This window comes from Mchenga conophoros, linkage group LG20 (genome assembly GCF_057382185.1).
Source record: "Mchenga conophoros isolate Kocher_MC1m ecotype Shallow Benthic linkage group LG20, M_conophoros_male_GT1.1, whole genome shotgun sequence".
Lineage (NCBI taxonomy): Eukaryota > Metazoa > Chordata > Actinopteri > Cichliformes > Cichlidae > Mchenga > Mchenga conophoros.
Window position 1 is genome coordinate 26790209 of NC_140545.1, and position 10864 is coordinate 26801072.

General features: G+C 46.7%; 2 protein-coding genes across 2 annotated transcripts; both read right to left on the reverse strand.

Annotated features, from left to right (window-relative positions):
* Positions 1–3377: 3377 nt before the first annotated feature.
* LOC146550963 (uncharacterized protein F54H12.2-like) lies at positions 3378–4615 on the reverse strand. Its single transcript, XM_085261008.1, has 2 exons — positions 3659–4615; positions 3378–3545 (listed from the first exon to the last, which is right to left on the reverse strand). Exons 1-2 carry the CDS (start codon positions 4613–4615, stop codon positions 3378–3380), a joined length of 1125 nt encoding a protein of 374 aa, XP_085117134.1.
* A 5503-nt stretch (positions 4616–10118) lies between these two features.
* Positions 10119–10596, reverse strand: LOC146550964 (uncharacterized). Its single transcript, XM_085261010.1, has 2 exons — positions 10420–10596; positions 10119–10331 (listed from the first exon to the last, which is right to left on the reverse strand). The coding sequence occupies exons 1-2, from the start codon at positions 10594–10596 to the stop codon at positions 10119–10121; spliced, it is 390 nt and encodes a 129-aa protein (XP_085117136.1).
* Between the last annotated feature and the right edge of the window lie 268 nt (positions 10597–10864).

The following is a 10864-nucleotide window of genomic DNA, read 5'->3' on the forward strand; positions in this document are numbered from 1 at the left end:
CTAATCCAAAATGCTGCAGCAAGAGTCCTGACAGGGACTAGAAAGAGAGAGCATATTTCTCCTGTTTTGGCTTCCCTTCATTGGCTTCCTGTTAAATCCAGAATTGAATTCAAAATCCTGCTCCTCACATACAAGGTCTTAAATAATCAGGCCCCATCTTATCTTAATGACCTTGTAGTACCATATCACCCTATTAGAGTGCTCCGCTCTCGCTCTGCAGGCCTACTTGTTGTTCCTAGAGTATTTAAAAGTAGAATGGGAGGGAGAGCCTTCAGTTTTCAGGCCCCTCTTCTGTGGAACCAGCTTCCAGTTTGGATTCGGGAGACAGACACTATCTCTACTTTTAAGATTAGGCTTAAAACTTTCCTTTTTTCTAAAGCATATAGTTAGGGCTGGACCAGGTGACCCTGAATCCTCCCTTTGTTATGCTGCAATAGATGTAGGCTGCCGGGGGATTCCCATGATGCATTGAGTTTTTCCTTTCCAGTCACCTTTCTCACTCACTATGTATTAATAGACCTCTCTGCATTGAATCATATCTGTTATTAACCTCTGTCTCTCTTCCACAGCATGTCTTTATCCTGTCTTCCTTCTCTCACCCCAACCGGTCGCAGCAGATGGCCGCCCCTCCCTGAGCCTGGTTCTGCCGGAGGTTTCTTCCTGTTAAAAGGGAGTTTTTCCTTCCCACTGTCGCCAAAGTGCTTGCTCATAGGGGGTCATATGATTGTTGGGTTTTTCTCTGTATCTATGAAGCGCCTTGAGGCGACTTTTGTTGTGATTTGGCGCTATATAAATAAAATTGAATTGAATTGAATAAGAGAGGCTTTGTACTCAAAAACAGAACATTTCAGAAAAAGTTTCGCGTGGTTTACGACAAGAGACGTCTCTTTCCAGACGGTACAACTCTGCCTTTCGGGTACTAGTGTGTTTTTTTTTGTTTTTTTGTTTTTGTTTTCTTCTAAAAATGGAGGAAACTGATTTTGATCACAGACTGAAAGTGCCTTTTTCCTGTCTCGTTGTGGGGCCTAGCGGGTGTGGGAAAACTCATTTTGTAAAGTGTGTTTTGGAAAACTGTGAACGCGTCATGGATACTGTACCAGCGAATATTGTGTGGATTTATACTTCTTTTCAACCCATGTACGAGGAGCTTTCAAAGACCAATAAAAACATTAAATTTGTCGAGGGGCTGCCTGATTCTTTCGAAGATTTCCGAGATGTTCTGGTGGTGCTGGATGACGTCATCTTTCAGGCCTCGGATCACCAGGAAGTGGTTAAAATTTCTCGGTCATGATGCTGACCCAGAATGTTTTCCATCAGGGTAAATACAGCCGCACCATCAGCTTAAACTCCAATTATATAGTGTTGTTTAAAAACCCCAGAGACAAGCTGCAGATTGAGATTTTGGCCCGTCAGATTTTCCCTTCGCAAAAAAACATTTTTCTCCGACAGTTTCAAAGACGCCACCGAGGAGCCCCACGGGTATTTAATCCTCGATCTCACTCCCTCGTGCCCAGAACGCTACAGAGTTCGCGCCGGTCTGCTTCCGGGGCAGTACCCCGTCATTTACCTGCCCAAACCCAAGTAGACATGTCTCAGCGTATAAAAAGAAACGCAGTCTTACTGCAAGCTCTGTACCACGCGTCGCCGCAGAAACGCAAAGACATTCTCGCTCACAGCTCCCCGGATTTCCTCCAGGCGCTGTGCGAGATAGCTTTAAATCTTTTAAAGGGGAACATACCTCTTTCCGCTTCTCAATACCAAAAACTGAAACGCCAGAAAAAGATCATCAGGCTGCTGGCCGACAAGAAAACGAGCTTAAACCGTAAACGTCAAGTTTTAAAGAAACAAACGGGCGGGTTTCTTTTCCCTCTGCTGTCTGCAGCCGTACCCATTCTGGGGAACTTGCTGGGAGGAATATTTCAGAAACGCTGAGATGTTTAAAAAAATGATTCAATTCAATTCAATTCAATTTTATTTATATAGCGCCAAATCACAACAAAAGTCGCCTCAAGGCGACGATTCTCGTTCCCTCTCACGAGTTGAAAAAACTGACCCGACCCACCGAGCCTACCGTCAGAGAAACTGCCAAAGACGATTTAGACGAAAGGATGAAAGCTATACTGGAGGATCCGCGGCTAAATTCGTATGAAAAAGTCAAAAGATACGAGTCTCTGCTGCGGAGATATCTCACACTCTCTAAACAGGGTCGGGACGAGGAGAGCCGGGTGACTTTCCACCTCCCGCCCGAGGATGCGCAGCAGCAGGTGCTGCAACAAGTGTAGGTGCAGCAGCCCAGGGAGGAGGAGGAGGATGAAATGGTGGAAGAAGTATTAAAATCCTTACCCCCTCGAGACCGCAAAAACGCCCGCTACATTATGCAGAAATTAGCTGAGGGGGGAGGAGGATGGACAAAGAGGGGTGAATTTGTTTACAAGGGGGATGCGGTGCGGGGTTCGCACATGATCGACCTATTTAAAAACCTCTCCCTCTCATTTAAAAGTAAAAACCAAACGCGACCGAAAGGATGGAACGCATTTTTAACTACTTTGGTCGAATCAAACATCCCCTCATCCTCCATACATAACCGTCGAGCTCGCGACCAGTATGCGCGTCTTAAATCTGTGGAGGAGGAGGAGGAGGAGGAGGAGGGAGTACAGACACCTGCGCGAAGATGGAGAAAACCCTCTCGGGTCAAAAAGATGCTTTCCCCGACCTGGACCTCTATGTAAAAACAAACGTGTTTTTGTTTTTTGTTTTTTTTTTACAAATGAAATAAAAAACGCTGCAACAAACTTTTTTTTGTTTACGTTTCTTTATTCGATACACGCATCTTTAAACTTTTGTAAGGAACACGCCCCGTGATGACCTCTGCTAGAGCGAGCGGGGCAGCGTCCTTTCAGAAAGGCAGACACCATGTCATCATTTTTAAACACATCATTATAGTACAGAGAAAGTATTTTGCCGACGGATAACCCCTGAGCCTTGTGACATAGATAAAAAATGCAATGTTGCCCGCAAACGACAGACATAGGGTGCTGAAGTTGACGATCATGATAGAGTATTTTGTCAGAGCGGTCTTCCAGAAACTCTGAGATGACCGAGGGATAGTGAGCAAAGTCGGGAGGGAATCCGTAAGAATCAAAAAAAGTGGAGGAACCGTCCCTTTCCAGAGTCAGAGCCAACCAGTGTTCTCCCCTCAAGTGCGAGGGGTGAGTGTTTACTATAAAGTAGGCGGGGGGTTTAAAGTCGCGCTTCAAAAAGGCCAGCTGGTCCGAGGCCCAAACCCCGCAGAAAACGTCTCCCAAGGCGCGATGTAGAATGTGCTCCAGCTGAAGGTTATCCATGTTTTTTTTAATTTTTTTTATTTTTATTTTTTTTTAGTAATAATCCACAAGCACCTGCCTTTTAGAGTCAATCTCCAAAATGGAGTCGTAGCAGGCGTACACTATGAGAGTGGTGGTCTGAGGCAGAGGAACTCTGAATCTCATCTCCAGCCTCAAATTCCCGTTGGAGACGGGAGACAGGGCGTCCGCATCCTCGCTGGGCTCCAGATTAAAGGCAAACAGCGTACCCCTCGTTAAATTCCCGACGGTCGATGCTCAGAGGCAAATCTTTAAGGTGTCTCCCCGTGGCGGAAAACGTGGTAAAACTCTCTGACCGAATTTCCGCGGTCAAACTGTGGCTGGAAAGCTTTGGCAGGCACCTGCCTACCGTCCTGACACAACGCCAGATACTCCACATCGTTGTGTCTAAAGTTGAAAGGCGACAGGTCCCTCCTCCCGGTGAAGGCGTCGTGATGAACCATGCCCAGGACCACGTATTTGGGCATGGCTCCCAGAAAGAGATTCTCTTGGTTGCAGATCCTGGAATTTTCAGGGATGGAGTAGGTTTTCACAGAAACGCGCGAAAGAGGATAGAGGGCGTTTCCTTTCATCAGGGCCGCGGCGTGCTCCAGCATGACGGCCGGCGAGACCGTGACCTTTTTAACGAACAGAGAGGCCGAAGTTATTTTCAGGGCAAACTGCGAATCCCGAGTTCCCATCAGACTGAAGGCGTCGCTGTTGCGTATCAATTTAATTCTCAAATCCACAGAGTTCAGCAGGAGCCTCTCGCAGAAGAAAATATCTGCGTGGAGGGGACCCAGCAGGTCCACTTCTCGCGACTCGGCCGTGAAAACGGCTCTCTGTTTTATCCCTTTGTTCGACCCGTTGCTTATAACTATAGAATCCATGTCTCCGGCCGTGTCTTTGTAAAACAGACTGGCGCTGAATTGACTCTTTAGAGTGTCTTCTGAAAAGTTGAGCAGCGTCTCGATCATGGCCCTGTAAGGGTGGGTGGCGCTGGACTGCGAAATCAAACGATCCCCCAGAATAACGTCGCACTGACTGAAAATTGTATTGAGGGGGTAATTGATGAGGGCTACCCCTGCGTCGGGAGGGATGTTGCTCCCGTCCTTTTCCGTAATTTTCACTCTCAGATGGAGCATGGTGTCGTTCAGATCGAGATACTTTTCCCCGTCTCCGGGGATGAAAAATTCAATGGGTGAGTTGTCGTTCAAAGCAGAGAGGGGCTGACATTCTTGATATTTTTTATCCTCTATGGATAGCTGGGTCATGGGAGCCGAAAATAGATCCAGTTCGGCAAGGGTGCAGATTTCTTGTGTAAGAGAGACATTTCTTCTTTTTTTTTTCTTCTAAAATATGTCCGAGCTCCTCTGGGGCTTCCTTCTCTTCCCGCCGCCGGTCTTGACTGATTTAGTTTTTACTCCGGCGCTTTTATTTTTAATCCACTCGCCCGGAGGGCGTTTCCTCTTCCTGCGGGAGAGGACCATCATACCCCCCGCCCCCTCCTGGCGAGGCTCGGTCAGCTTACCCGTCACTCTTTTCACAGTGTCTGTAGCGATATTGGTTGCGGCCGTTTTCAGGTGAGGTTTAGCTACGGCGAACCCAGATTTGAAGAGAGGAGACACGAAACGAAACAGCCTGGAGAAGATGGATCCTATCCCTCTGCCGTACATCACGGGGGCTCCGTAAAAACCCGGAAGGGAACCTCCCACCTGCCCCTCATAATACCTCACAAAACGGTGTGGGTCTTGTGGGAGACGCGCCGCCATTCTCAAGCCGGTTTAAAGTGCAGCTTGACTATCGTTTTCCCGTAAACAAAATCCACGAATCTGTCGCGGTCCGTTTTAATTTCTACGCGTATGGTTTTAATGTATTTTTTAGATACGCGTAGGTAATGGACAGTATTATGTCGGATGCTGACCACGTCTCCGTAATCGCCTTTCACGTTCAGGACACTCAGTAGTGGTGAGTAACTGTCACCTACCGGCTGGTACTGAACGATGTCGGTGTAGAGAAACAGGTTATATACGCCCGCGCTCATATCGCACGGATACGGAGTAGAGCGCTTCGACAGAGTCCACCACTCGTTCGTTTTCAATCCCAGCATGTAAGCCAGAGGAGGGAAGACCTTTATTTTATGGCTCCCGTCTCCTTTAACATCCAGACGTTTGGTGACGTTGTTGAAAGAGGCCTCGAAGGAGGGGTCGTACTTTTGGATCGCCGGCATCAGGTGATCCAATAGATCTTTAACGCGTCCGTAATGACCTCCCCTGCCGAATTTTAAAATCACCAGGGACTTAGCTTCCTCCGTCATCCGCATCAGCTCCAAGTAGGAGGCGTCCGGCGGTAGATTGTACCATGTGCGCAGATAAATAAATTCGCAGAGGCCCACGGTCCATTCTCCGGTCAGCTCGAGGGGTTTGGCCAGATCCACCGTGTAGCAGCCGCTGGTGTTATCTTTAAATAAGTCCTTGCTGGCGTTGGAAGGCAGGGTCACGTAAAACCCTTCGGACTCCGTCGATAGTTTCCCCGTCATAATCTTCTAGCTTATACACGGGCGGCGAGCGGTGAAGGACCCGGATCACAGTAAAGATTTCGTCCATGAAACTCTGTTTGTATTTTTTATCAAATACTCCTCTCAATTTGGATATTCTCACCAGATCCCCCCTCTTAAATTTCAACTTTATTTTAGGACGGGCGGGTGTCTTTCCGTACAAGTTGCGAAACACTTGATCCGCGTTCTCGGGGCGCACCTCGGCAGGTGCCATTTTAATGCTGCTGTGATAACTGCGGTTATATCCTTCTAACAGATCGGGCAACACCTCCAGATAGCGTCTGGTATTGTGCGCTGTGAAATATCTCCACATTCTCGTTTTCAGGGTGCGGTTAAATCTCTCCACCACCGAGGCCTTTAGGTCACTGGCGGTAGCAAAATGGGAGATGCCGTGATTTTTCATCAGAGCTTGAAAACTCTTGTTGAAAAACTCTTTTCCCGCATCGGTCTGTAAATTTTCTGGTATTTCACTCTCTCTCAACACAGATTCGAAAGCTTCAGTCACTTCCGAACCCGTCTTCTTTTTCAGGGGGCGGGCGTAAGCCTTTTTTGAAAATACGTCTATGACGGTCAATAAATAATTAAATCCGTCGTTGTATTCAGACAGGTGTCTCATGTCGCACAGGTCGGCCTGAAGCTGCTTCAGGGGTTTGGTCACAAACACTCTATTTCTCTTAAATCTTACTCGCGCCGGTTTGTGTAGAGTGTACGCATCTTGCTCGGATAAAAATTCCTGCACCTTGCGGACATCAACTTTTTTACCGGTCACATCTTCCATAGCACGGCGGAGTCTATTCACGCCTCCAAAACTACCGGGGTGAAGGGGGTCGTAATACACTTTTTTCATCTCTCTTTCCTCAGCCATCCCGTCTTCTGATAAAAAGACCGTCTGCGTTATAGCGTAGCAGGAGTCGGCTTTTATTATTTTTTTTATTCAAAAACCAGAGATGCATGCTTTTTAAATTTTTATTTTTTTTTTATTCAAAACCAGAGGGTTTAACGTGCAGAAAACAGGAATACATTATTCAAAAAACCAGAGATGAATGCTTTTTAAATATTTTTTATTCAAAACCAGAGGGTTTAACATGCTAAAAAACAGGAATACATTTTTATTCAAAACCCTGAGATAAAACACACTTATAGAATCAAACAGGAATACATTTAAGTTACAAAAACTTTTTTTTTATTTTTATTTTTTATTCAAAACCAGAGGGTTTAACATGCAAAACAATAACAGGAATACATTTTTATTCAAAACCCTGAGATAAAACACACTGATAGAATCAAACAGTTACAAAAAAACTCTTTTTCTTTTTTTTAAAAAAAACCTGAGGTAAACATGCTAAAAGGTTACAAACAAACAGGATACTTTTTTTTTTTTTTTTTAAAACAGCATACATGATTAAAGAATGAGGTAGGATTTTAAGAAACAGAATACATGATTTAAAAAAGCAGCACACATGTTTTTTAAAAAATAAAGCAGGATTAAAAAACGAGGTAGGATTTTAAGAAACAGAATACATGATTAAAAAAACAAGGTTAAATATAGGAAGCATGCAGGATAAGAATCAGTAACCTTTGTAACATTCCGTAACCAAGCGGAGTTCCCCGATTTTAACCACATCTTGCCCCACCAAATTGTCATAAGCATCGGTGATGGCGTCAAAGATTTTCCCCACCGATTTCAGCTCATGAAGCAGAGTCTCCGCCACCGTCCTGACTTTGACGTCATCAGTCTTGATGTTGCGGGCAATCAGCAGGCGTTGAATGGAAGGAATGAAGCGAGGGGTGAGCAGTTTCTTTCTGATGTTGTAATAGTTGTCGGAGTAAAAATCATCCTCCAGGATTTGCAGACACTCGTGTTGTCTCTGGCTGGGATCTTACAGCCGTTGCATTCCTCGGTGCGGTACTTGTTGATCACCAAGTTGACCAGATGATACACGGCCGTTTTCACAGTGTCGATGAATAAAGAAGACGCCCAGCCGTCCATCTCGTCGGCATGCTGCTGCTGCTCCTCCCGCTGCCGCCGCTGTCGCTTCAGAGGTCCGTAGTAGCCGGGAGTGTCGGGTACCACCTCACCCTCGTCCGAAAAACAATCAGTGGAGCTGGTCTCCTCATCGCGAAGCAGGGGTGCAGAGTCCATCTCTCTCTCTGAGCTAAAAAAGGCTTTTTGAACCGGCTTCCTTTTTAAAACAGAAGGAAGGGGGGCGTGGTCCGGGATGGGCGGGGGGATTTTCAGAAGCTGAGAGATTTTCTCACTCCTACGGCATCTCTCCAGCAGCGGCAAGTTTGAAAAAGAATTGTAATATCCTTCCTCACTTGCAGCATTCTTACGATCCACTCTTTGGCGGGTAAAACCATCATGCTGCGAAATAAACCGCAGTCGGGGTTGAATTTCTCCATGACGAAAATGTCAGGCGCATCAGACTCATCCGTCGAGCGCAGGCTGGCTCGCATTCTCCATCTACCCGTAGCTGTGGTTCCTGAAGACCAGACGGTTGACAAGATTGTTTTAGTCTTGATCAGTTCCTCGTCCTTGAAGCGTATACCCCCGTTCCGTGGTGGGGGAGGGGGAATAGCTTCTTCTTCTTCTTCTTCTTCTTCTTCTTCTTCTTCTTCTTCTTCCGAAGCTTTTTCTGGAGCTGGGGGAATGTTTTCTTTATTCTCAGCGGCTGAAGCAGGGGATGCTTTCTCCTCTTTTTCAGGAGCTGGGGGAACATCGTCATCTTCTGGAAGTTTTTCAGCCAGGGGCTCATCATCATCATCTTCTTCTTCTGTAACGGTGTAGAGATGATGATGATGATGATGATGATCATCATCCTCATCAGTTGATTCATCAGGGGAGGAAACATCCTCTACAGGGAGGGCATTTTCTTTATCCTCATCATTCTCCACAGCAGGGTCAACACGCTCTTTTTCATCAGAGGAGTCAGAAGGAGTAGGAGGGGAAGGAGTATCTTCATCATGCTCTTTTTCATCATTCTCAGCAACAGATGCAGCAGGAGCAGGAGCATCATGCTCTTTTTCATCATCGGAGACAGAAGGAGAAGGAGGAGGAGGGGAAGGAGAATCTACCTCTCTCCGGCGTCTTTTAGGGGCGACATCTTCCTCTTCAGGAATGGGAAAATCCTCGTTTGCCTCTCCGATAACCAGCGCAATCAGTAGCTTCAGCACGGCCCAGTCAGCGGAAGTCAGCTTCACAATGCTGCTCGATTCCATCAAGCTTTCGCCTTCATTAAGCTGATAAAGCCAAAGCTCTCCCACCTCATATTTGAATATGTAGCCCCACTTTCCACAGCCCTCAATAGGCAGAGTCCATTCTCCCCGCAAGTTTCTCGGTTCTGGTATCTGGCTGCGGAACATGAAGACGCTCTTATTTCTCCCTTCTTTCCGCGGAGCGACGGTTGCTTCGGATCTGTTACTATAGACGGTGACGGGGGTGTCGCTGATAATCGACGAGGACCACTCGCTGGTACTGCCCCCCATGCTCGAGGAAGGGTCTCTTCGCCGTCCAAGTACACAGGAGAGCTGCTGGGCTGCAGAATGAATGGGTCCATCTTGTGTCTGTGGCTTAGAAATTGTGAACTCCTCCTCTCTGCTTTTATTCTCCTCCCATGCTGCAGTCCCTCCCTCTAAAAACGTTTTTCTTTTTTTTTTTTCCAACAACAGGTGGCGCGCTTCCGGAGGTTTCCCCTCCCTTCTCCGGATGCCGGGGGTTTCCCACCCCTCCCTTCTCAGGATGCAATTCGTCACGCTTAGGGACAGGTGGCGCGCTTCCGGGGTTCCCCCTCCCTTCTCCGGATGCCGGGGGTTTCCCACCCCTCCCTTCTCCGGATGCAATTCGTCACGCTTAGGGGATCAAATTACACACTTTCGGGGGGAGGGGGGGAGGTCAAAAGGTCATGATTAGGGCCATCAATCAAATCGGATCAAATTTTGTCATAAACCGTATGGGAGTATCTCTCTACTATAGTATTCAATAGGAGGACCCTTCACGTCAATTCCCGACGCGAGGGGGGTACCCTGCACGTCGATAAGTGAAGCAGAGGGAGCCTGACCATGCGTCACTCATTTGACGAGTTGGGAGTGAGAATGTGTTGTGTATTCATGTATTTTAAGATCACCTACTTCTCCACACAGCATTTTGACCCGACCTCTGTTTAAGCCACAGCCTTGTTAGTGTACACATATCACGTGAAAATGATGCTCTCAATTTTCATTCATGTAAGAAGCTTAATGGTCCAGACACTCATCTCTCCAGCGTTCTCGTTCACAAGGTCAATAATGGCCTGTTCAGCTTTCTTCTTCTCCACCAGATCCAGGCCTGGTGCTTGTGGCTCTGGAACGTCCCCAAACCCGTCTGTCCCAAAGAAATCATCTGCATGGTTTTCATAGTCCACCAGAGGTTTTGAGCAGCCACGGTAGACTGGAATCTGTACGAATATTATACGCTGGATATAAAAACAGATCTACCAACATATCCATGTACAAGGGCTCTCTTACAGCGTGATACAAACTTACGTCCAGCCTGTCGCAGACTTTCAGGACACACAGGACATTTCTGAGGACATTCTCCACAGACGTGTTGCCATAGCAGCAGGTGATCCCCAAAACTTCCACATCAGGGTTGGCCAGGGCCATCATGATGGCAATAGCATCATCCACCCCAGCATCCACATCAATTATGATCTTCTTCATCCTGTGTTTAACCACAGGATTCAAACCTGAAGAGTGATTGTTTCTAATAAAGCACACTCCATTCCTCTAACATTAACTGGTGCCATCTATCCCTCCATTTCTTGACCATTTGTCTAACTGGAGCCTATCTCAGTTGTCAGATGGAGGGAAAGAGGCAAACACACAGATAACTAATATATTTTAAATAAACACAATACTGTGTTTTTCTTTTCACACTCTCAAAACCTTTCTCTCCTAGCATAACTACATGTTTTGTATCCACTCCTAA